The sequence below is a fragment of the Chlorocebus sabaeus genome, chromosome 6 (assembly GCF_047675955.1).
Source record: "Chlorocebus sabaeus isolate Y175 chromosome 6, mChlSab1.0.hap1, whole genome shotgun sequence".
Lineage (NCBI taxonomy): Eukaryota > Metazoa > Chordata > Mammalia > Primates > Cercopithecidae > Chlorocebus > Chlorocebus sabaeus.
The window spans coordinates 18,108,240-18,134,148 of record NC_132909.1 but is presented as its reverse complement, the minus strand read 5'-3'; the positions used below and the strand labels follow the sequence as shown (position 1 = coordinate 18,134,148).

Here is a 25,909-nt window from a genome sequence, read left to right as displayed (position 1 = left end):
TTCACCATGTTGGCCAGGCTGGTCTTGAACTCATGACCTCGTGATCCACCTGCCTCAGCCTCCCAAAATGCTGGGATTACAGGTGTGAGCCATGATGCCTGGCTAATTTTTGTATTTTTAGCAAAGATGGGTTTCGTCATGTCGCCCAGGCTGGTCTCAAGCTCCCGACCTCAGGTGATCCTCCTGCCTCGGCCTCCCAAAGTGCTGGGATTATAGGCATGAGCCACTGTGCCCAGCCCCTCCTTTATTTTTCTTCACTGCACATCTTGCAACATGATAAGTATTTATGTGAGTGTTATTTCTCTTCCCCTTTGAATGGAAACTCCAGGAGGATGTGGACTTGTCTTGCTCATTTTTTTTTTTTTTTTTTTTGAGGCGGAGTCTCGCTGTGTCGCCCAGGCTGGAGTGCAGTGGCCGGATCTCAGCTCACTGCAAGCTCCGCCTCCCGGGTTCACGCCATTCTCCTGCCTCAAGACTCCCGAGTAGCTGCGACTACAGGCGCCCGCCACCTCGCCCGGCTAGATTTTTGTATTTTTTTAGTAGAGACGGGGTTTCACCGGGTTAGCCAGGATGGTCTTGATCTCCTGACCTCGTGATCCACCCTTCTCGGCCTCCCAAAGTGCTGGGATTACAGGCTTGAGCCACCGCGCCCGGCGTCTTGCTCATTGTTGTTGTTTTTTTTTTTTTGAGATGGAGTCTTGCTCTGTCGCCCAGGCTGGAGTGCAGTGGCCGGATCTCAGCTCACTGCAAGCTCCGCCTCCCGAGTTTACGCCATTCTCCTGCCTCAGCCTCCCGAGTAGCTGGGACTACAGGCGCCCGCCACCGCGCCCGGCTAGTTTTTTGTATTTTTTAGTAGAGATGGGGTTTCACCATGTTAGCCAGGATGGTGTCGATCTCCTGACCTCGTGATCCGCCCGTCTCGGCCTCCCAAAGTGCCGGGATTACAGGCTTGAGCCACCGCGCCCGGCCCGTCTTGCTCATTGTAGAAGCCCCACCCGTAGCACCACCTGTCCATCTTTCCTCTTCGTTTTTTTTTTTTTTTTTTTTTGGAGATAGGATCTCGCTCTGTCATCCAGACTAGACTGCAGTGGTGCCATTATAGCTTGCTGCAGCCTCAAACTCCTGGGCTCAAGCGATCCTCCTGCCTCAGCCTCCCTGAGTAACCAAGACTATGTGTGCAAGCAGCCTGACTAATTAAAAAAAAATTGCCATCCTGGCTAACACGGTGAAACCCCATCTCTACTAAAAATACAAAAAATTAGCTGGGTGTGGTGGTGGGCGCCTGTAGTCCCAGCTACTCGGGAGGCTGAGGCAGGAGAATGGTGTGAACCCGGGAGGTGGAGCTTGCAGTGAGCTGAGATGGCGCCACTGCACTCCAGCCTGGGTGACAGTGTGAGACTCCGTCTCAAAAAATAAAAATAAATAAAAAATTTAAAAAAAAAATTTTTTTTTGGAAGACACAGGGTCTGGCTATGTTGCCAGGCTGATCTTAAACCCCTAGCCTCAAGTGATCCTCCTGAAGTGTGGGATTATAGGTGTGACCCACTGGGCACAGCCCCATCTCTTTTTCTCTTTTTTGGGGGGAAGGGGAGATGGTCTCTTGCTGTTACCCAGGCTGGAGTGCATTGGTGCAATCCTGGCTCACTGCAACCTCCACCTCCCAGGTTAAAGAGATTGTCCTGCCTCAGTCTCCCAAGTAGCTGGGACTACAGGTGTGCACCACCATGCCTTACTAATTTTTTTTTTTTTTTTTTTTTTTTTGTATTTTTAGTAGAGATGGAGTTTTTAAAAGTTGGCAAGGCTAGTCTCGAATTCCTGACCTCAAATGATCTACCCACCTCGGCCTCCCAAAGTGCTGGGATTACGGGCATGAGCCACCACGTCCGGCCCCCGTCTCATTTTTTAAAATGCATTTCAAAGTAAATTGCAGGCACATAGCAGGTACTCAGCAAATGTTTGATATTGTTCATGAGTGAATGAATTCACAGGTTCAAGTAGGCCATCAACCAGCTGGGTCCACTGAGCCCTTGGGTGGACAGGGGCCCCCCCAACAAATATGTGAGACCTTTGCACATATTTGCACCCCTCAAAAATGCCACAATAGGCCAGGCGTGGTGGGTCACACCTGTAATCCCAGCACTTTGGGAGGCTGAGGCAGGAGAATCACCTGAGGTCAGGAGTTCGAGACCAGCCTGGCCAACATGGTGAAACCCCGTTTCTACTACAAATACAAAAATTAGCCGGGCATTGTGGTGGGTTCCTGTAGTCCCAGCTACTCAGGAGGCTGAGGCAGGAGAGTATCTTGAACCTGGGAGGTGGAGGTTGCAGTGAGCTGGGATTGCACCACCGCACTCCAGCCTGGGTGACAGCAAGAGACCATCCCCCCAACCAAAAAAAAAAGAAAAAAGAGATGGGCCTGGGCACAGTGGGTCACACAGTGGGTCACGCCTATAATCCCATAGTTTAGGAGGCCCAGGTGGGATGCTTGAGGCTAGGAGTTTAAGACCAGCCTGGCAACATAGCCAGACCCTGTGTCTCGCCCTGTCACCCAGGCTGGAGTGCAGTGGCATGATCTTGGCTCACTGCAACCTCCACCTCCCAGATTCAAGTAGTTCCCTGCCTCAGTCTCCCGAGTAGCTGAGATTACAGGCGTCCGCCACCGTGCCTAGCTATTTTTTGTATTTTTAGTAGAGACGGGGTTTCCCCATCTTGGCCAGGCTGCACTTGAACTCCTGACCTCGTGATCCACCCACCTCAGCCTCCCAAAATGCTGGGATTACAGGCATGAGCCACTGTGCCCGGCCTAAAACAGTTTTGTTGTTGTTGTTGTTATTTTATTTATTTATTTATTTAGAGACGGAGTCTGGCTCTGTCACCCAGGCTGGAGTGTAGCCGCGCAATCTCAGCTCACTGCAAGCTCCGCCCCCCGGGTTCCCGCCATTCTCCTGCCTCAGTCTCTGGAGTAGCTGGGATTACAGGCACCCGCCACAATGCCTGGCTAATTTTTTGTATTTTTAATAGAGACGGGGTTTCACCGTGTTAGCCAGGCTGGTCTTGATCTCCTGACCTCGTGATCCGCCCGCCTTAGCCTTCCAAAGTGCTGGGATTACAGGCATGAGAGCTGCTGCGTCTGGCCCCTAAAACAGTTTTTTAAAATTAACCAGGTGTGCTTGCATACATAGTCTTGGCTACTCGGGGAGGCTGAGGCAGGAGCATCGCATGAGCCCAGGAGTTTGAGGCTTCAGCAAACTACAATGGTGCCACTGCATTCCAGTCTGGATGACAGAGCAAGACGACACAGCGAGATGACAGAGTGCTTGAACTGGGAAGTGGAGTTTGCAGTCAGCTGAGATATAGCCACTGCACTCCAGCCTGGGCGACAGAGTGAGACTCCGTCTCAAGAAAAAAAAAATTAAAAAGCCACAATAAGGAATTGTCCCCTTTATGGCAGGCCTTTTACAGGGTGGTGAAGATGCAACAGTGCCCAAAATATAACCAGTCCCTGCCCCCGCAGAGCCCACAGACCAGTGGGAGGAGACAGATGTGAGACATAATCATGCCAATAAATATATAATGACAACCCAGGCAAAGTGTTACCAAGGAAAGGGACAGCGTGTTGGGGAGTGAACAACACGAGGACCCTAGATTGGGCTGTGGGGGCCAGGCAGGGATGTGATGGAGAAGGGATGATAGAGTTGGGGACAAAGTGCTGCAGGAGGTTGCTCCAAGGCCTCTGAGGGGGTCCTTTGGGTGAGAAAGCGAGAGAAGCCTGGGGAGTCGAGGGGAGGGTCACAGAAACATAAAGAGTTTAGGGTTTTGCTGAAAGGTTTGGGGCAGAGGTGGGAAAGGGTTTGGTTTGAGATCGGAAAGAAGCCTTCTGACTGTCGAGTGGGAGACAGGTTGGAAGGAGCAACAGAAGCCAGCAGCCCATGGCTGGCGCGGTGGCTCACGCCTGTAATCCCAGCCCTTTGGGAGGCCGAGGCGGGCAGATCACCTGAGGTCAGGAGTTCCAGACCAGCCCGGCCAACATGGTGAAACCCCGTCTCTACTAAAAATACAAAAATTAACCTGGGGTGGTGGTGCACGCCTGTAATCCCAGCTACTTGGGAAGCTGAGGTGGATCACTTGAACCCAGGAGGTGGAGGTTGCAGTGAGCCAAGATCAAGCCACTGCACTCCAGCCTGAGCAACAGAGCAAGACTCTGTCTCAAAAAAAAAAAAAAAAAAAAAAAAAAAAAGACACAGCCCAGGGAGACAATGGTGAAGGGCCCTAAGTGGCCAGTGACAAGGAGCTGGGAGCTTGCCCTGTGGGCAGCAGGAGGCCGTGGGCAAGCAGAGAAGGGACGGGGTAGGATTTGACTTTCAGAAACAGTCCTCTGGTTGCTAAATGGGAGAAAGGAGTGTGAGAGTATAGAGGCAGGAGAAGGGAGGATCAGACTGGGGTGCTGGCAAGGGGCAGGTAGAAGACACATCAGGTCAAACAGATAGGACTTTACGATGCACCATAGGGATACCAGTACCCAAACAGAGGTGGCCAAGAGCAGAGGGATAGATGCCCAGCCTCCTCCTCACAGACGTCCAGACATGCAGAGCCCTCCACATGCCAAACACACAGGGCAGAGAAATGGAGGTGCAGCAGAGCCGATACGTAGGCAGCAGGTCTGCAACAACCAGGATACACAATCCCACCAGAAGGAGAGCAGTGGAATGATCAGGGCTCGCTGCAGCCTCGATCTCTTGGACTCAAGTGTTCCTCTCACTCCAGCCTCCCTAGTAGCTGGGACCACAGGCACATGCCATGATATCCAGTTAAGTTTTCATTTTTATTTATTTATTTATTTTAATTTTTTTATTTTTTAAAATTTATTTATTTATTTATTTATTTATTTATTTTTTTGAGACGGAGTCTTGCTCTGTCGCCCAGGCTGGAGTGCAGTGGCCAGATCTCCGCTCACTGCAAGCTCCGCCTCCCGGGTTCACGCCATTCTCCTGCCTCAGCCTTCCAAGTAGCTGGGACTACAGGCGCCCGCCACCTCGCCCGGCTAGGTTTTTTTTTGTATTTTTAGTAGAGACGGGGTTTCACCGTGTTAGCCAGGATGGTCTTGATCTCCTGACCTCGTGATCCGCCCATCTCGGCCTCCCAAAGTGCTGGGATTACAGGCTTGAGCCACCGCGCCCGGCCTCAAGTTTTAATTTTTAAACTTCTTGTAGAGACGGGGGTCTCGCTGCATTGACCAGTCTGGTCTCAAACTCCTGGGCTTAAGTGATCCTTCCACCTTGGCCTCCCAAAGTGCTGGCATTACAGGAGTGAGTTACTGCCGGCCAACAACTATTCTTATTCCCATTTTACAGATGGACAAACTGAGGCTCAGGAGGCCAGTCACTTGCCAGTAGCCCACAGTTAGTGGTAGCACTGGGATTCCAACTTGGGTCCCCTTCCATGTCGCCTGTATATTGGTGTCCCATTTAGGCGTCCACGCAGGTTTTGGCGTGTCTGAAGATCTGTGTCTCCCTAAGTAAGTGTCCCCCATGGACGCCCACCCAGTAGTGTCCTCCTGTCTCTGAGGTTTCTCCAGGAATTGAGCTCCTGGCCCGGCTTGTCTGTGTGTCTGTGGGCCAGTAGCATGCCCCTGCCCGTATGGGTCTCTCTGCGTGTCTCTGCTTGTCCTAGCCTCTGCGTGTCAATGACGTCTAAGAGTGTGTGTGTGTGTGTGTGTGTCCTTGTCCGAGGAGCCGTGAGAGTGAGGGGGAGTGAAGGGCCAAGGAGGCCTGGCTGGGGCTGGGCTGGGGGTGGAGGCGGGGAGAGGGGCGTCACGGCCGGAGCTGAGAGGGGAGTGGAGTTCTGGAGGAATGTTTACCAGACACAGAGCCCAGAGGGACAGCGCCCAGAGCCCGGATAGAGAGACACGGCCTCACTGGCCCAGGACTGGGGGCACAGCCACCAGGGTCCCCTTCCCCCTCCTCAGCTCCCTCCCTGGCCCCTTTAAGAAAGGGCTGATCCTCTCCTCTCTTGAGTTAACCCCTGACTGTCCAGGTGGCCCCTGGGCTCTGGCCCTGGTGGGCGGAGGCAAAGGGGGAGCCAGGGGCGGAGAAAGGGTTTGCCCAAGTCTGGGAGTGAGAGAAAGAGGCAGGGGTGCTGAGAGGGCGGCTGCTGAGCAGAGTCGGTGGTGGCGAGGGCCTCCCCTGCCGCTGTGCCAGGCAGGCAGTGAGTGCCAAATCCAGAGAGCCCGGAGCTGGGGGGAGGGCCGGGGACAGCCCGGCCCTGCCCCCTCCCCTGCTGGGAGCCCAACAACTTCTGAGGAAAGTTTGGCACCCATGGCGTGGCGGTGCCCCAGGATGGGCAGGGTCCCGCTGGCCTGGTGCTTGGCGCTGTGCGGCTGGGTGTGCATGGCCCCCAGGGGTGAGTGATGGGGGCTCCTTGGGGCAGGGACCCCCTCGGAGAAGCTGGGGCAGGGGTAGGAGGTGGGGGATGATGGCAGGTGTGGGGGGCCTGGGCTGGCTTAGGGAGTTTCCCTGGGACCACAGAAAAGGGACTTCAAGAGAAGGAGACAGATTCAGAGACACCAAGTGCGACAGAGGGAGAAAGACTGAGAGAGGAACTGAAGGGCAGGGGGTACGGAAGAGAGGACCCGGAGAGACAGACAGACAAGGAGAAGCTGAGGGCAGGGGTGGGGGCTGGACCTGAGAAGGGGGCCATGGGAAGAGGGGCTGAGCTGGGGGTCGCCGAGAAGGAAGAAATCTTTCCCAAGTGGACCGAGTCAGGCGGCGGGATGAGGAGGGCTCTGGAGCCCGGGGGGAAACCCTTCTCCCTGCCAACACCCCCCTCCAACTTGTCCCTACCCCACCAGTCCACGCCATCTCTGGGGAGGAGGCTCTCACTTCGTCTCTCTGTCTCTGCCTCCCGCTCTGCTATCTCTGTGGGTCTCTGTTTCTCTCTCACACAGTCTCTGCCTCTCTCTCTCCCTGCTCTCTAAGTCTCTCTCTCTTCTCAGCCTCCCTCTGTGACTGTATCCCCCCTCTGCCCCCACCTTGTCTTCTCTCTTGAGGGCTGTTTCTTCATTTTTTTCTGTCACTCCTTGTATCTCTGCTCCTCTCTGTCTCGTCTCCCCTGCCTGACTTTCTTTGGCTTCTCACTCCTCCGCCACCCTTATCTCTCTCCTCCACCACCCTTATCTCCCTCCCCCGACCCCTGATTCTTCCCCTCCATCCACCAGCACCAGCATGATCTGTTAAGTCTCCAGAGACCTAAGAGAGGACGGAGGGGGCAGGGGCTGGCCCTGCCAGGCAGTGCAGGGCGTGGGAGGCTGCCAGATCCCGAGCCTCCTTCCTGATGGGATGGACGCTGGATCCCAGTCCCCTGGGAGGACTCCCATCCTCCCCTCAGAGCCTCCGCCCTCCACCCTGCTCTGAGGTCACTCTGCAACTATGTGGGCCTAAGGGCCTGGCGGGGTCCTGGCGGCCGGTGGGAAGGCAGGGACAGGGTGGAACTGAGGGCCAGAAGGAGCTGGGGGGTTCCTAAGCTAACTCTTCCCATCTCCCCTGCAGGCACACAGGCTGAAGAAAGTCCTTTTGTGGGTAACCCAGGGAATATCACAGGTGCCCGGGGACTCACAGGCACCCTTCGGTGTCAGCTCCAGGTTCAGGGAGAGCCCCCCGAGGTACACTGGCTTCGGGACGGACAGATCCTGGAGCTCGCGGACAGCACCCAGACCCAGGTGCCCCTGGGTGAAGATGAGCAGGATGACTGGATAGTGGTCAGCCAGCTCAGGTGTGTGGCCATATCCCCAAATCCTACCCTCACCTCCGTCACGCAGGAGGCAGAAAGCCCACCTGGGTGGGAACCCCAGCTTGACCACTTGTCAGCCGTGCGGCTTGGAGTGTGTGATGGAACCTCTAGGTTTCGTTTTCCTCTTCTGCAAAATGAGTTAATAATAGGAGCTACTTCGTGGTTGTCACGAGCTTCCAGGCTGGACACCCTCTTTCCGTTCTGACAGACCCCCTCCCAGTGTCCAACTCTGACCCCGAACCTCTCTGTCTCTCCTCTTGCCCTGTCAGAATCGCCTCCCTACAGCTTTCCGATGCGGGACAGTACCAGTGTTTGGTGTTTCTGGGACATCAGAACTTCGTGTCCCAGCCTGGCTACGTAGGGCTGGAGGGTGAGCTCTGGGGTCAGGGGTCCTGAGGGGTCAGAGGATGTGTGGCACTCACAGGTTGCGGGAAGTCAGGAATCCTGAGGGGTCAAAGGGTGCTGGAGGATTTGGGATGACCCTAGGCGACATACAGTAAGAATGTCAGAGTTTTGGGGGGTCAAGAAGCTGGGAGTCCATATAAGTTACGGGGCCAAGGGTGGGGGGATTATATGTTCTGGGTGAAGAGACTTCTTGGGGGTAGTTGGATGTCCTAAGCATCAGACACGATCAGGTCACAGGACGCCATTCTGGGCATCAGATAAGGCATCAGAGGCACGCAACGTACCCCTCTCCCCACGATCCCAGCGGTGTCATTTTTCTGAGATGAGGATGAGCTGTCAGACATTCTGGAAGAAAGACATGAGGAGATCAGCTATCTTGGGGGGTTTGACATGGGAGGAATCAGATATTGGAGTCACGTGTGTTGGGTATGGCTCAGGTGCCCTCGGGGGATCAGATACAGGCAGGTCAATGACCCTGCAGGGTGAGTTTGCTGCCCAAAGCCTACAGCATCCTAGTATGGGTCAGACATCTTGGGGGCTCAGAGGGACCCCAGCCTCTACCACTGCCCACCCCCACAGGCTTGCCTTACTTCCTGGAAGAGCCTGAGGACAGGACTGTGGCCGCCAACACCCCCTTCAACCTGAGCTGCCAAGCCCAGGGACCCCCAGAGCCCGTGGACCTACTCTGGCTCCAGGATGCTGTCCCCCTGGCCACAGCTCCAGGTCACGGTCCCCAGCGCAACCTGCATGTTCCAGGTGAGTCCGGGGATGTGGGTCAGCCCTGCACAGGGGGCCGGGCAGGGCTGGAGGCAGGAGCAAGGGAGCATTGCTACCTCTGCGTGGGTGTCTGACTGTCCTTCTGTCCCTCACTGGCTGTCTCTCTGTTTCTCCCTCTGACTTTGTCTCTGCCTCTCTATCTCTACTTACCTTGTTCCTCTCCGAATGCCTTTTTCGGTCTTTCTGTCTCTCGGTGTGTGTGTCCTTCTGTCTCTCTCTGTATGTGTCTCTTTCTCTGTCTCTCTGCTTCTCTTTCCCTCCATTCACCCCAGCCTCTCTCTGAATAGAATTCTTTGTCCTGGGTTCCCTCTGAGCTGTTCCATGGCCTGAGTGTGTGTGGGCCTGGTGCCCCTTTGTCAGCCCTTGACCTAAGCAGGGCACCAGAATCAACTGTGCCCTCCTCTCCTCCGCCTCCCTCCACAACCGGCCCACCTCCTGCCCTAACAAGCCCTGCTGACCTCGGTCAAAGGGAGGATGTCCAGCCCGGTCCCCACTGGGGAAACTGAACCCAAAGAAGAGAGAACAGGAAGAAAGTGGGAGACAGAGGCCGGGCGCGGTGGCTCACGCCTGTAATCCCAGCACTTTGGGAGGCCTAGGCGGGCAGATCACGAGGTCAGGAGATCAAGACCATCCTGGCTAACATGGTGAAACCCCATCTCTACTAAAAATACAAAAAAATTAGCCGGGCGTGTTGGCGGGCGCCTGTAGTCCCAGCTACTTGGGAGGCTGAGGCAGGAGAATGGTGTGAACCCGGGAGGCGGAGCTTGCAGTGAGCCCAGATCTCGCCACTGCACTCCAGCCTGGGTGACAGAGCAAGACTCCGTCTCAAAATAAAACAAAACAAAACAAAGTGGGAGACAGAGAGAGACAGAAAGACACTGGAAGGGACAGGCCACAGTGACCCAAGTTGTACATAGACAGGACAGGGAGGCCGGGCATGGTGGTTCACGCCTGTAATTCCAGCACTTTGGGAGGCTGAGGCAGGTGGATCACTTGAGGCCAGGAGTTTGAAACCAGCCTGGCCAACATGGTAAAACCCCATCTTTACCAAAAATACAAAAATCAGCCAGGCGTGGTGACAGGCATCTGTAGTCCCAGCTACTTGGGAGGCTGAGGCAGGAGAATTGCTTGAACCCGGGAGGCGGAGGTTGCAGTGAGCCAAGATCGCACCACTGTGCTCCAGCCTGGGTGACAGAGCAAGACTCTGTCTCAAAACAAAAAACCAAACAAAACAAAAGACAGGACAGGGAAGTTTGAGCGACAGAAACCCTCTCCTTCTTGGTGACCATCCCCTTCTGCACCAGGCAGACAAGGCAGGACAGAGCTCAGGGTTATGCAGTGGTCAGAGGCATCACTGGGGGACCCTGGACTCAGGGGGTTCTCCCTACTGAAGGAGGAAAGACTGAGGAGCAGATGGCAGAGGCTCCATAGAGGAAGGAGGCTACAGCCTTGAGGGCATCAGCTTCCCACACTCCCAACCTGCTGCCTCTCTCTGCTGGAATGAGGAGGGGCCTCCTGGCTGGGGGTCTCCAGGGTGGAGGGAGGAGCTCACATTCTTAGCATTCCTGGGACCCTGAGTTGCAAGGAAGACCTGGTGAGCATGCTGACCCCAGAGGAGTGACTCAGGCCCATGGCTCGAGTGCCTGAGGAGGGACCAGGGTCGGGGATGGGGCATGAGTCAGCCTGGCAGGTCCCATAAGAAGGGAAGGGAAGGGAGAGAAATGGGGGCTGCACAGGTGTGAGGGTCTGTGCATGTCTGTGTGGTGTGGTGGGGTGTCTGGATATCCGTGTGTTCTGGATCTGAGTGTTAGTGTATCCGTCAGCACAACCTCTGTGTGAGGGTGTGCCTTGGCGAGGGTGGGCTTCTGTGGATGTCCCGTGTGTGGTATGTGTGTGTGTGTGTGTGTGTGACTAAGTATATTTCCTTCAACTTGGGTTCTGTCCCAGTGTGTGTTTGGATCTTCATAGTATGTCTCTCTCTCTACGTTTCTTAGGGGTTGCCCGTGTATGGGTGTCTATGTATGTGTGCATGACTGAGTATACCAGTGTCAGCCTGTGTCTGTCCCTCTTTTTTGTGTTTGTGTGTTCACAGCTGAGACTCATTGTATGAAAGTAAAGTGTGCATGGAGGGTAGTGGGTTTGGGGCTATGCTGCACACCTCTCTGTATGCAGGTGGTAGTGTCAGCCCACAGGTGTGCAGCTATGGGTGTGAGCGTGTCCTAGTGAGAGCTTCTGTTCCCTTGCAGAATCAGCATGTGTCCATGGATAACTTGTGTTTCTTACCAGCTTTTTTTTTTCCCTTATTTTTTTTCAAGACAAACTCTCGCTATGTAACCCAGGCTGGAGTACAGTACTGTGATCATGGCTCACTGTAGCCTCCACCTCCTGGGCTCAAGCAATCCTCCTACCTCGGCACCCACCCACCCCTCAAGCAGCTGGGACTACAGGCATGTGCCATCATACCTGGATAATTTTAATATTTTTTGGTAGAGACGGGGTCTCACCATGTTACCCCGGCTGGTCTTGAACTCCTGGCCTCAAGTGATCCCCCCACCTCAGCCTCCCAAAGTGTTGGGATTTACAGGCGTGAGCCATTGCACTCAACCCTCAGCCTCTTACCAGCTTTCTGTGTGTGTCCATAGATGTCTCTGTGGCATGTGTGTATATGTCACAGGGTAAGGCACGTTGGTGTATGACTGTCGTCACAGATCTATGTGTATGTGTGCAACAGCCCCCTCTGCTTCTCTCTGGTCTCCCTGTCTGTGCACTGGCCCCTGCTGCCTCTGAGTACATGACCCAAGGATGCTTACCAGCCAGCATATACATGTGTGTCTGTGTCAATCTATGTGTCCATGGCAGTGACTCCATCCTCGTGTCTGCATCAAGCCAGCGCATCTATGAAACTGTGTGTCTTTGTTTTTTGGTTTTTGGGTTTGTTTTTTTTTTTTTTTTGAGACAGAGTCTCACTCTGTCACCCAAGCTGGAGTGCAGTGACACGAGCTTGGCTTACTGTAACTTCTGCCTCCCAGGTTCAAGCGATTCTCCTGCTTCAGCCTCCTGAGTAGCCGGGATTACAGACACGCCCAGCTTATTTTTGTATTTTTAGTAGAGACAGGGTTTCACCCTGTTGGCCAGACTAGTCTCGAACTTCTGACCTCAAGTGATCCACCGGCCTCGGCCTTCCAAAGTACTAGGATTACAGGCGTGAGCCACCGCACCCAGCGCAAATGTGTTTTTGTATCAGTCTGTGTCTCGGTGAACATGAAACCTGGGTGCATCCAGCTCCATCTTATGGCATAGATAAAGGCTGTGTGTTGGTACGCATCGGTGTGTCTGTGTCTGAGCAGGTCACCATAACCCTTCATTGTGTCCTGGTGTGCATCTGTCTGTCCACCTCAACTCCGTGTATGCTGTTGCGTGGTGTGTGTCTCTCAATATACAGGGACATTTAGTTTTCTGTGTGTGTTGGCGTCAGCCTAGATGTATATTGCGTTGCTAGGTGTTTGTAATCAATGTGTATACGTGCGACTGTGTGTCGATGTGTTTGTCCCACGTTGGCTTGTATGCATACATGTCTCTTTATGAACGTACATCAGTGTCAGTCCGTGTGTATATGTGTGAGTCATGGTGTTTTTGTGTCACTGTGTTTGTGACATCAGCCCTTGCATATCTGTGTGCCGTTAACTTACCAAGTGCTGCGTTTTCTGTGCTAATAACAGCCCCTGTGTGTTTAAGTGTGAGTCATTGTGAGTGTGTTGGGGGGGTTGCTGTGTGAAGGAATTTTGTCCGTTTGTGTGCTTCTGTCCCTCTATCTGACTCAGGGCGTGCCCCTCCTCCTTCTATCCCTCTCATTCTCTGGAAAAGCTGGGGCGGAGAGCAGGGGTTGGGGGGGATGGTCAGGACATCTGGAAAGCACATCTGGAGTCGGCCTGCTCCTGTCCTCCTGCGGTAAAGCAAGAGAATTCTGGAAGGGAAGGGGTCCCAGTTCCTCCTGTTCCCTTCACTCAAGGTGCGGCCGTTGGGGCCTGGGAAGGGGTATCCCGGCTCTGGCTCCGCGCCCCCGAAGCCGGCCGGCCGGAAGCGCTGGGGTGGGGAGGTGCCCCCGGTGACTCACGCGGGGGCAGGAATGCTGCGGTCGGAACGGGACCCGGCTCCAGAACCCACCTCCCGCCCCAGGGCTTCTCCAGCTCCCGCGCGCTGACCCTGGCGGGGCCCCACGTGCCAGGTGGCTGGACCCGACCCAGGCTCCCCGCCCCCTCTCGGGCCGCCCGCCCGGGACTGTACTGTTTCTCCTCCCGGCGGCGCGGGGGCTGCGGGCGCGGGGCCTTCGGGGCGCGGGGGCTGTGGGAGCGGGCACCTGACCTTGGCTGGGTACGGCCACCTAGGAAGCGGCGACTGAGGAGCTCCCCTACCCACCCGCTTCCGGCCTCTGCAGACTTTGCCCCATTCCACTCCCTCCGCTGATGGACAAAAGGAAACTTTTTGTCTGCAGATGGAGAGCCTCCCTTGCGAACGCGGTGGGAACACAGGCGTACACGCACGGAGGAAACACGAGAGACACTCACACAGATACTTAACATACGCACATACACGCCATCCACAGATACACGCAGGATCACAAACATACCGTCTCAGAAACACAGACGCAGATGCACAGGCACACGCGTAAACAACACGCAGAACTGCAGTTGCACTTACAAGACTTGGTCCCAGGTCCAGGCACGGAGTGGCTCAGCCTGCAATTCCAACAGTTTGGGAGGCCGAGGTGGGAGGATCGCTTGGGGCCAGAAGTTTGAGAAAAGTCTGGGCAACAGAGTGAGACTCCCCTCTTCTCTACAAAAAAATTTAAAAGTTAGCGAAGTGTGGTGGCCTCCTGTAGTCCCAGCCACTCGGGAGGATGAGACAGGAGAATCGCTTGAGCCCTGAAAATCAAGGCTGCAGTGAGCCATGATTGTGCCACTGCACTCCAGCCTGGGTGACAGAGCAAGACCCTCTCTCAAAAAACAAAACGAAAAACTTGATCCTTCTTACACCCTAGCACAGACATTGTGTGTGTGTGTGTTGGGGGGCTGACTATGTTTCTATGTGTATCTGTGTTGAGGGGTTCCCCTTATTCACCAGGATACATTCTCTAAGACCCCCGCAAAAGCCTGAAACAATGAATAATACCAAGCCCTATGTATACTATGCATAACTTTCTTTTTCCTTCACAATTTCGCAGATAGATTGTTTTCTTACTGTAGATCTTAGCTACCTCAGTGTATGTGATTATCTTTTTTTTTTTTTTTTTTTTTTTTTTTGAGATGGAGTTTAGCTCCTGTTGCCCAGGCTGGAGTGCAATGGTGCGATCTCCGCTCACTGCAACCTCCACCTCCCGGGTTCAAGCAATTCTCCTGCCTCAGCCTCCTGAGTAGCTGAGATTACAGGTGTGCACCTCCATACCTGGCTAATTTTTGTATTTTTAGTAGAGACAGCGTTTCACCGTGTTGGTCAGGCTCATCTCAAACTCCTCGTGATCCACCCACCTCGGCCTCCCAAAGTGCTGGCATTACAGGCGTGAGCCACTGCGCCCGGCCGTTGATTATCTTTTTCTAAGTGGAGAACTTTCACCTTTTCACTTAAAAGGAAGCACTTTAAGGCTTCTCTTTGGCCTATCCGAATTGCAGCCATCATTATTTTGCACACTGGGGCTTTTTTTTTTTTTTTTTAAGACAGAGTCTTGGTCTGTCACCCAGGCTGGAGTGCAGTGGCACGATCTTGGCTCACTGCAACCTCCACCACCCGGGTTTTAGCGATTATCGTGCCTCAGCCTCCCGAATAGCTGGGATTACAGGCGTCCACCACCACGCCTGGCTGATTTTCTTTTTTCTTTTTTTTTTTTTTTGTATTTTTAGTAGAGATGGGGATTTCACTATGTTGCCCAGGCTTGGGTTAAACTTCTAACCTCAAGTGATCTGCCGCCTCGGCCTCCCAAAGTGCTGGGATTACAGGCGTGAGCCACAGCACCCAGCCAGGCCATTATTTAGAAAAATAAGAGTTTCTTGAACACCAGCACTGCAATACCAGGACAGTCGATCTGATAGCTAAGTGACCCACAGACAGGTATCAGCTATAGCACTGAGATGCTGGACAAAGGGGGGATTCATGTTCCAGGCCAACCAGAGTGGGATGGCATGAGGTTTCATCACAGTACACAGAACGGCGTGCAATTTAAAACTTAGGAGTTATATCTGGAATTTTCCATTGAATATTTTTAGACTAAGAGTAACTAAAACCTCAAAAAGTGAAACTTCGGATAAAGGGGGACTGATGCATGTTGTATAGCGGTGTGTGTTGGGTATCTATGTGTGCTTGCAGGTCTGTGTCTCTTGTGTTTGTCTCTGTACTTGTATGTGCTTCTGTGTGTGCACACCTGTGATACCAACGCCACCACCACCACATTAGGGAGTGAAGGCAATCCACCTTCACTCAAAAACAGTTACTCAAGGCTGGGCACGGTGGCTCATGCCTGTAATCCCAGCACTTTGTGAGGGTGACGCGGACAGATCACTTGAGGTCAGGAGTTTGAGACCAGCCTGGCCGACATGGTGAAACCCTATCTCTACTAAAAAACACAAAAATTAGCCGGGTGTGGTGGCGCGCTCCTGTAATCCCAGCTATTCAGAAGGCTGAGGCAGGAGAATCACTTGAACCCGGGAGGTGGAGGTTGCAGTGAGCCAAGATCATCCCACTGCACTCTAGCCTGGGTGACAGAACGAGACTCTCAAAAAAGAAAAGAAAAGAGAAGAAAAGAAAAAAAACAGTCAAGACACAATACATGAACTTCCCTGTGGAATTACACACGCTCACATTTCTGCACCTATGCCCAGGGATCCTCATAAGTACACAGCTGAACACACATTCACTCACTCGTTCAACACACATTTATGGCACATCTATTGTGTGCCAGACCATCCTGACACAGCAGGGGACGAAACACACACAACCCCTGCCCTCCTGGAGCTGACATTTTAGTGGGGGAAACTGACAATGGACAAGGTACCTGGGTAACAGGTAAAGTATGCTGGGCGATGAGAAGAACCAAAGAGGAAAAGTAAAGCGAGAAGGGGGTAGATTTGGAGGGGAAGCTCCAGTTACCTCCAATTTTATTTTATTTTTATTTCTTTATTTTATTTTATTTTATTTTATTTTATTCTTTTTTTTTTTTTTTTTTTAGGCAGAGTTTCGCTCTTGTTGCCCAGACTGGAGTGCAATGGCGTGATCTCAGCTCACTGCAGCCTCTGCCTCCTGGGTTCAAGCAATTCTCCTGTCTCAACCTCCTGAGTAGCTGGGATTACAGGGGCCTGCCACTACGCCCAGCTAATTTTTTGTATTTTTAGTAGAGACGAGGTTTCACTATGTTGGCCAGGCTGGTCTCCAACTTCTGACCTTAGGCGATCCACCTGCCTTGGCCTCCCAAGACTGGGATTACAGGCGCAAGCCACTGTGCCCAGCCTTTATATTTCATTTTATTATTTTTAATTTTTTTGAGACAGGGCCACACTCTGTCGCCCAGGTTGGAGTGCAGTGGTGCAATCACAGCTCACTGCAGCCTCCACCTCGCCGGGCACAGGTAGTCCTCCCACCTTAGCCTCCCAAGTAGCTGGGACTACAGGTGTGCACCACCGCACCTGGCTAATTTTTCTCTTTTTAGTAGAGATGGGGTCTCACCATGTTGCCCAGGCTGGTCTCTAACTCCTGGCCTCAAGCGATCCTCCCGACTCGGCCTCCCAAAGTGCTGGGATTACAGTCATGAGCCACCGTGCCTTGCCAAGCTCCAATATTAACAGGGTGGCCAGGCCCAGCGGACTGAGAGGTGTTGTTGAGGAACAAAAATGAAAGAAGAGGGTGCGAGTCACGTGGACATTTGTGGAAGACTGTTTTGAGCACAGGGAACAGTGCACAGTTCTTGGGGTGGAAACATGCTTCATGTATTCGTTCCAGAGACACTGGAGGCCAGTGAGGCCAGAGCAGAGCGTGTGACGGGGAGAGGGGGAGAGGGGTTGGTAAGAGGCAAGCTTAGAGATGAATAGACATGTCTCCATTGATGCACAGCCATGGGCCGGTTTCCTTAAGTGTGTCTAGCAGGTGTGTGTGCCCATACGTGTGACCCTGTGAGTTAGGGTGCCTGTGTTTGTGCATGTGAGTGTGTGCATGTTTGTGTGTCTCCTGTGTGTGTGTGTCTGTGTATGCTTTTGTGTGTCTATGTGTATGTATATATGTGTCTATGTCCATATATACGAGCACGTGTGTTTCTGTGTGTCTATATATGTATATATGAGTATGTATCTAGGTGTAAGAATCTGTGTGTGTGAGACAGACTGTGTGTGTGTGTGTGTGGCTGTGTCTCTGTGGCTGTGCGTGTGTGTAAGCATGTGCGTTTATATGTGTGTCTATGAGTATGTGTCTCTATCTGGGGTGTAAGAATGTGTGTGTATGTGCCTGTGTGTGGCTGTGTGTGTGTCTGTGTGAGCATGTGTGTGTATGAGTATGTGTCTCTCTCTGGGGTGTAAAAATGTGTGTGTGTGTGTGTGCACCTGTGCCTGTGTGTGCCTGTGTGTGGCTATGTGTGTGTCTGTGTGAGCATATGTATCTATGTGTGTGTATGAGTGTGTATCTATCTGGGGTGTAAAAGTGTGTGTGCCTGTGCCTGTGTGTGGTTGTGTGTCTTTGTGTGTGTCTGTGTATGTGTGTATTTGTGTGTGTATGAGTGTGTGTGTCTGTGCCTGTGTGTGGCTGTGTGAGTCTTTGTGTGTGTCTGTGTGAGTATATGTCTATGTGTGTGTATAAGTGTGTCTCTGAGGTGTAAGAATGTGTGTGAGAATGTGTGTGTCTGTGCCTATGTGTGGCTGTGTGTGTCTGTACTATGTGTGGCTGTGTGGCGGGAGGTTAGGGCTGAAGCCAAGCCATCCTTGCGTTTGGGGATGGAGGCTGTGTTCCTAACTCATTGCCCTCAACTCTGCTAACTCTCCCTTCAGGCAAGTGCCTGTGTGGGCTGCACTGACCCTGGTCAGGCAGGCCGTGGTAGGAGTGGCCCGGCATGGCCTGGGAGCCCGTCCTGCCCCTCTCTGATACTGGGCCCTTCCCTCATGTGACTCCCTAGGGCTGAACAAGACATCCTCTTTCTCCTGCGAAGCCCATAACGCCAAGGGGGTCACTACATCCCGCACGGCCACCATCACAGGTGACAGGGTTGGGAGGTGGGGAGCTGGGCATCAGAGGGTAGGGCTTGGGTCTGGGGTCAGAGTGGGGGCAGAGAGCAGGGTAGGGAGCTTTGAGCAAAGGCTCCCCAGGGTCAATCCCTCCTATCTGTCCACAGTGCTCCCCCAGCAGCCCCGTAACCTCCACCTGGTCTCCCGCCAACCCACGGAGCTGGAGGTGGCTTGGACTCCAGGCCTGAGCGGCATCTACCCCCTGACCCACTGCACCCTGCAGGTGAGACGCCCAAACTTGGTTCATTTCAGTCTCAGGCCTCCTTCCACCCACATCCACAACCCTCATCCTCTCCCTGGGAATCCACCACTTCTCTGCCACTGTTGAGAAGCAGTAGAGCCTGGGGGGGTTAAGCCAGATGTCCTGGGTTCAAATCCTAGCTCCACCACCTTCTGGCTGTGTGAGCTTGAGTAGGAGGCTTAATCTCTCTGGGGCTCAGTTCTCTCGTCTACAAAATGGACATAATGGTAGTGCTTACCTGGAATGCTTAGTGTGAAAATTCAATGAGTGAATGCAAATTACCAACTTAAAATGGCATATCGAACATAGGAAACAAACTTAACAAAATTGGCCAGGCACGGTGGCTCATGCCTATAATCCTTTGGGAGGCCGTGGTGTGCGGATCACTCGAGGTCAGGAGTTCGAGACCGGCCTGGCCAACATAGCAAAACCGCATCTCTACTAAAAATACAAAAATTAGCTGGGCCTGGTGGCATGGGCTTGCAGTCCCAGCTACTCAGGGGGATGAGACAGGAGAACTGTTTGAAGCTGGGAGACGGAGGTTGCAGTGAGCGGAGGTTGCAGTGAGCCAAGATCACGCCATTGCTCTCCAGCCTGGGTGACAGAGCGAGACTCTGTCTTAAAACAAAAAAACAAATTTAACAAAATGAAAATGATCAGCTGTCTAAATTATTTTCAGTATTAGTGATATTAACTCTAGCCAGAGTGGGAGCCCTGAGATAGCAGGGTCTGGAGCCATTTCTGTTACCACTGGGTACCCAGAACCCTTCACTTCTCCCATCCCAGCCCTGGCTACTCTGTGTGGTCACTGTCTGGGGATGGGTCTGTCCCCTACTGCAATGTAAGCTCTGATGGGCAGGGCTGGAGCTGTCCCAGTCACCACTGGCTCTTCATTCTTGTCCAGCACAGGACCAGACATACAGTAGAGAATATTTGCTAGAAGGATATATTACAACCCAGATGAGCTAGACCCAGACTCTGCCCTCAAGTTGCTCCTAGAGTAAGAAAACTAAAACCAGGCCAGGTGTGGTGGCTTACACCTATAACCCCAGCACTTTGGGAGGCCAAGGCGGGTGGATCACCTGAGGTCAGGAGTTCGAGACCAGCCTGGCTAACATGGTGAAACCCCATTTCTACTAAAAATACAAAAAATTAGCCAGGTGTGGTGGCACACACCTGTAATCCCAGCTACTCAGGAGGCTGAGGCAAGAGAATCGCTTGAACCTGGGAGGCAGAGGTTGCAGTGAGCCGAGATCGTGCCATTGCACTCCAGCTTGGGTAACAAGAGCGAACTTCCGTCTCAAAAAAAAAAAAAAAAGACAGAAAGAAGAAAACCAAAACCAAAACCAAACTCACAGATCTGTAAATATCAGGCCGAATTCTGGTCTGAAGTTCTCTGAGATTAGAATGTTGGAGATAGGGGGTGGACAGTGCCTATGGTGGTAGATGACAGTAATGAAGAATGACCAACTTTTACTGAGTGTCCGCTGTGCACCAGGCCTTGCATTAAAGTTTTACGCACACCTCCTCATGTGTTTGTGAAGGAGGGTCTATGGATACACCCATTTTCCAGATGAAGAAACTAAGGCTCAGAATGGTTAACCAGCTTGTCCAAGGTCATAGCAAACCCATGTCATGCTCCTAACCTCCTTATAAACTGTTTTTTGTTTTTTTCTTTTCTTTTCTTTTCTTTTTTTTTTTTTTTTTTTGAGACAGAGTCTCGCTCTGTCACCCAGACTGGAGTGCCGTGACGTGATCACAGCTTATTGCAACCTCAGCCTCCTGGGTTCAAGCAATTCTCCTGCCTTAGTCTCCTGAGTAGCTAGCTTACAGGTGCCCGCTACCATGCCCAGCTAATTTTTGTATTTTTAGTAGAGACAAGGTTTCGCCATGTTGGCCAGGCTGGTCTCGAACTCCTGACCTCAAGTGATCCGCCCACCTTGGCCTCCCAAAGTGCTGGGATGACAGGCGTGAGCCACCATGCCGGGCCCTGAGAAAATGTTTAGAGTCAGTGCTTGATTAAACAGGAATTGTCTTATACTTACATGCCCTGAGCACAACCCCATCTGCTTGTCATTTTAAACCTAGAAAATAGTGACTGTTGGCTGGGCATGATAGCTCACGCCTGTAATCCCAGAACTTCACGGGGCTGAGGCATGTCTGTACAAAAAATTCAAAAAATTTAGCTGAGCGTGGTGGCACGCACCTGTAGTCCCAGCTACTCGGGAGGCGGAAGTGGGACAATCACCTGAGCCTGACAGTCAGGACTGCAGTGAGGCATGACTGAACGTCTGTTCTCCAGCCTGGTTGACAGAGTGAGACTCAGTCTCAGAAAAAAAAAAAAAATAGTGGCTATGAATCTTCCCTTTTTCAAGGTAAGGAACTGAGGCCCAGAGAGGGGAAGTGACCTTTCCCTACCCTCCACCCCTCCCCGGGGCTAGAAAGCCTAAGCTAAGATTCAATCCCAGAGGCCAGCCGGATTCGGGAGACCTCAAATGCCAGGTCAGGCATCAGCTGCACCCCTGCCCACATCCACCAAGTGTTCCCAGGAAAGCAGAAGTGTGTCCTCTTCCCTCTCCAGGTCTCACTTCCTGCTGTACACAGGCTAGGGCTGAAGAGTTCCAGTGGGAGGGTCACAGCCGTCCCAGGGAAAAGAGAAGTGGGAGCAGGCACGGGGAGACCAACTGTCTGTACCCATCTCCCCTCTGTCCTGGTAGAGGTTCCTCTTCCTGTTTGTCACTGCGGGTCAGAGAGCAGGCATGGTGACAGCCTCACCCCCTCCTTGTACCCACCATCTGCCCCTAGGCCTCCCCAGGTCTCATGGTGGTGTCGTCTCCCCCCATGGGGGCTGTGTGACTTTGGGCAAGTTGCTGAACCTCTCTGGGCCTTGGCTTCCCTGTCTGTACAATGGGGATGAGAAAAGAAATTGACCCCATAGGGTGGTAGTGCAAAGTCAATGAGTTCATCCAGGAATGTGCTTGACAGGGAGCTTGGTACATATTTGGCACTCAAGAAATGTTTGCTAGGCCGGGTGCCATGGCTCACACCTGTAATACCAGCCCTTTGGGAGGCCGAGGCAGGTGGATCGTTTGAGCCCAGGAGTTTGAGACCTGCCTGGCCAACACGGTGAAACCCCATCTCTCCAAATAAATAAAAAGTTAGGTGGGGCTGTCATTGCACCACTGCACTCCAGCTTGTGTGACAGAGTGAGACCCTGCCTAAAAAAAAGAAAGAAAGCAAGAAAACAAATGTTAGCTGTTGATAATTATAACGTGCAAAGCAGTTTATATGCAGCATGTCATTCATTAAACCTTATACCCTGACAAGTAGGAACTGTGATGCCCATTTTCCAGAGATAGACACTGAGACTCAGAGAAGTTAAGACACTCACTCTAGATCACACAGCAAACAGCATCCAACCCAGGACTTAGATCCAAGGAATCTGGCTTTAGATCCCACACCCTGTGGCAGTAAACTCCTTCCTGACATACTGTGTGGCTGTATGGCTGGGGTCTCCAGGGTGAAGGGGAAGTCCTTGGCTGCAGCATTCCTGAGGTGCGTGGCTGTGAGTTGTGTGGTTATGGGGGTTTTGTGGTTCCGTGTGGCAGGGCTATACAGATGTGTACACCAGCGGTGGCCCCCTCCACCCTGAGTGTGCCATTCCTGGGGCAGAATAGGTACGGGAACTTGTGCTGCTATGCAGAGCTTGACACTTGTTACCAGGAAACACACATAAAATAGTAAGTGACAGGCCGGGCGCGGTGGCTCATGCCTGTAATCCCAGCACTTTGGGAGGCTGAGGCGGGCAGATCATCTGAGGTTGGGAGTTTGAGACCAGCCTGACCAACATGGAGAAACCCTGTCTCTACTAAAAATACAGAATTAGCTGGGCGTGGTGGTGCACGCCTGTAATCCTAGCTACTCAGGAGGCTGAGGCAGGAGAATCACTTGAACCTGGGAGGCGGAGGTTGCAGTGAGCTGAGATCACGCCATTGCACTCCAGCCTGGGCAACAAGAGCGAAACTCCATCTCAAATAAATAAATAAATAGATAGATAGATAGATAAATAAAATAATAAATGCCACTACGTATGCACAAGCAGTCTTCTAAATGCTTATATGCCCCAATTCAGTCAACCCCATGAGGTAGGGAGCCACTGTCATCCCATTTTACAGATGAGAAGACTGAGGCACACAGCTAGGGAATGGTAGAGCCTGGATTTGAGCCCCAGATCCAGCACCTGTGCTCCTCAGCACTAGGCTAAACTGCCTCTGTGCACAGACAAGAGGTATTATTACCATTATTGATATTCTTACCGCCAGTAGAGTGAAGACTATGGGGACAGGATGGGGTTCAGGTCCCAGCTTCATCACTGACAAACGGATGACCTTGAGCAAGTGATTCCATCTCTCTGGGCCTCAGTGTTGTCATCTGTACAGTGGGAATAAGCATAATACTTACCACAGGACAACAGGGTTGATGTGAAGGCCAAAAGAATTCAGATTTGTCAAGGGCTAAGAATGGTACTCAGTAAATGTTGGACGTGTTTTTCTTTTTTAATTAAGATAATATATGACATGACAGGCACAGTGGCTCACGCCTGTAATCCCAGTACTTTGGGAGGCTGAGGCGGGTGGATTACCTGAGGTCAGGAGTTTGAGACCAGCCTGGGCAACATGGTGAAACGCTTTTTCTGCACAGAATGCAAAAAAAGCCAGGTGTGGTGGCTCACACCTGTAATCCCAGCCCCTTTGGGAGGCCGAGGCAGGCAGATCACTTAAGATCAGGAGTTTGAGACCAGCCTGACCAACATGGTGAAACCTCGTCTCTACTAAAAATACAAAAAAGTTAGCCAGGCATAGTGGTGCATTACTGTAGCCCCAGCTACTCGAGAGGCTGAAGCAGGAGAATTGCTTTAGCCTGGGATGTGGAGGTTGCAGTGAGCTGAGATCATGCCACTGCACTCCACCCTGAGTGACAGAGCAAGACTCCGTCTAAAAAATAATAATTAAAAAAAAATTAGCCAAACGTGGTGGCTCATGCCTGTAATCCCATCTATTTGGGAGGCCGAGGCATGAGAATTGCCTGAACCTGGGAGGTGGAGACTGCAGTGAGCCGAGATCATGCCACTGCACTCCAGCTCGGGTGATGAAGTGGACTCATAGGCCAGGCATGGTGGCTCACACCTGCAATCCCAGCACTTTGAGAGGCTGAGGCGGGCGGATTGCCTGAGGTCGGGAGTTTGAGACCAGCCTGACCAACATGGTGAAACCCTGTCTCTACTGAAAATACAGCAATTAGTCGGGCGTGGTGGTGTGCGTAGTCTCAGCTACTTGGGAGGCCGAGGCAGGAGAATTGCTTGAACCTGGAAGATGGAGGTTGCAGTGAGCCAAGATCTTGCCACTGCACTCCAGCCTGGGCAACAGAGCAATACTCTGTCTCCAAAAAAAAAAAAAAAAAGAAATGAGACGTATGACATGCATAGTCTTCAGTCTACATCTAGATCAAGGTCGTCTAACACATGTGGCCCAGGATGACTTTGAATGCGGCCCAACACACATTCATAAACTTTCTTAAAACATGAGATTTGTTTGTGATTTTTTTTTTTTTTAACTCATCAGCTATCGTTAGTGTTAGTGTATTTTATGTGTGGCCCGAGACAATTCTTCTTCCACTATGGTCCAGGAAAGTCAAAAGATTGGACACCCTTGAGATTGTGTAATACACATATTCACCATGTAACCACCGTCCAAATCAAGACATAGACCCTTCCAGTCCCCAACAAGGCTCCCTCAGGCCCCAGAGATGACCACACTTCTGCTTCTAGAACAATGCTTTTGCCTGTAGTATAATGTCATATAAATGGAATCTCACAATATCATGCTATTATTATTATTATTTGAGACAGAGTCTTGCTCTGTTACCCAGGCTGGAGTGCAGTGATGTGATCTCAGCTCACTGCAACCTCTGCCTCCCAGGTTCAAGTGATTCTCCTATCTCAGCCTCCTGAGTAGCTGGGATTACAGGCAAGCACCACCACACCTGGCTAATTTTTTATATTTTTGGAACAGACAGAGTTTCACCACGTTGGCCAGGCCGGTCTTGAACTCCTAACCTCAAGTGATCGCCTACCTCGGGCTCCCAAAGTGCTGGGATTACAGGCGGGAGCCACTGTGCCCAGTCTATTTGCATTATTATTGTCATCACAATATGCATCATTATTATCGGTGCTGGCCACCCGCCATGCACTGTGGCATCCTTTGGGCATAACTACATTTAATCTTTAAACAATCCTGTAAGGCATTTGATCCTCTAAGGCCCCATTTGCCCGAGGAGAAAACCGAGGATCAGAGAGGGAAGAGTCTTGCCGGAGGTGGCTTTTGGAACCACGTGGTATACAACCAAATGATCTCCTTGGTTTGCAAATCCAGGTGCCTGTGTTATCCCAGCATGGCGCTGCAACACACACACACACACACCCTTGCAAAGTTGTGTAGTCATACTAGAACCACCACCACTGGGAGCTGTGTGACCATCTCATGTGATTGCTTGGTCGTTCTGTCCTCACACCCTTCCCTCTCCCCAGGCTATGCTGTCAGACAATGAGGTGGGCATCCAGGCGGGAGAACCAGACCCCCCAGAGGAGCCCCTCACCTTGCAAGCCTCTGTGCCCCCCCACCAGCTTCGGCTGGGCAGCCTCCATCCTCACACCCCTTATCACATCCGTGTGGCATGCACCAGCAGCCAGGGCCCCTCATCCTGGACACACTGGCTTCCTGTGGAGACGCCGGAGGGAGGTAAGAAAGGCTGGGGAGGGAGACGTCACCACTACCCCACTGGACTTTGCTTACATCAGTGCCACCTCCATTGTCCCCTTTCACCCCTTTACCCCTCATGGCCTCAATCTCCTTCCCGTCCAATCTCTGACCCCTCAGCAGCACTGCCCACTGGCCTCTCTCCCAGCCCTTCTGTCCCCTGTGCTTCCGCTCATGGGAGGCCTCCATGAGTTGCCCACGTGCGTGCCCTTGGCACCCTGCACCCATTTCCTGGGAACAGGGGAGGGGGTCAGGAAGAGGTGGGGGTGCCAGCTTCCCCTCTTCCCTGTCCTCCAGTGCCCCTGGGCCCCCCTGAGAACATTAGTGCCACGCGGAATGGGAGCCAGGCCTTCGTGCATTGGCAGGAGCCCCAGGCGCCCCTGCAGGGTACCCTGTTAGGGTACCGGCTGGCGTATCAAGGCCAGGACACCCCAGAGGTGGGTGCTGCTGGTGGGACTGGAGTGGAGTGGCTGGGGGAGGAGGGAGACAGGGAGGAGAAGATATCAGGGCAGACATGGACGGTTGTGCACGTTGGGTAGTACGCAATTGCTCTACGCCTAGAGAGGCACGTTCAGGGAAGGTTCACATTCACATTCTGGGGAGAATAAGGGGGTCTAGGGGAGGGCATGGGGAAT

At 52.5% G+C, this 25,909-nt stretch overlaps 1 protein-coding gene across 3 annotated transcripts in view; it reads left to right on the top strand.

Annotated features, from left to right (window-relative positions):
* The first annotated feature begins 5,877 nt into the window (after nucleotides 1-5,877).
* The window catches only part of AXL (AXL receptor tyrosine kinase), a 42,449-nt gene continuing 22,417 nt past the window's right edge, over nucleotides 5,878-25,909 (top strand). For 2 of the 3 annotated variants that reach the window (XM_007996887.3, XM_007996886.3), the window contains exons 1-8: nucleotides 5,879-6,399; nucleotides 7,545-7,767; nucleotides 8,055-8,155; nucleotides 8,770-8,946; nucleotides 18,110-18,190; nucleotides 18,326-18,441; nucleotides 25,046-25,256; nucleotides 25,572-25,711. In XM_007996887.3, the coding sequence (XP_007995078.2) occupies nucleotides 6,315-6,399; nucleotides 7,545-7,767; nucleotides 8,055-8,155; nucleotides 8,770-8,946; nucleotides 18,110-18,190; nucleotides 18,326-18,441; nucleotides 25,046-25,256; nucleotides 25,572-25,711 (1,134 nt within the window). In that variant the 5' untranslated portion in view covers nucleotides 5,879-6,314. Of the gene's footprint in view, nucleotides 6,400-7,544; nucleotides 7,768-8,054; nucleotides 8,156-8,769; nucleotides 8,947-18,109; nucleotides 18,191-18,325; nucleotides 18,442-25,045; nucleotides 25,257-25,571; nucleotides 25,712-25,909 lie in introns of all 3 variants that reach the window. The other variant, XM_007996884.3, reaches the window with a different exon arrangement.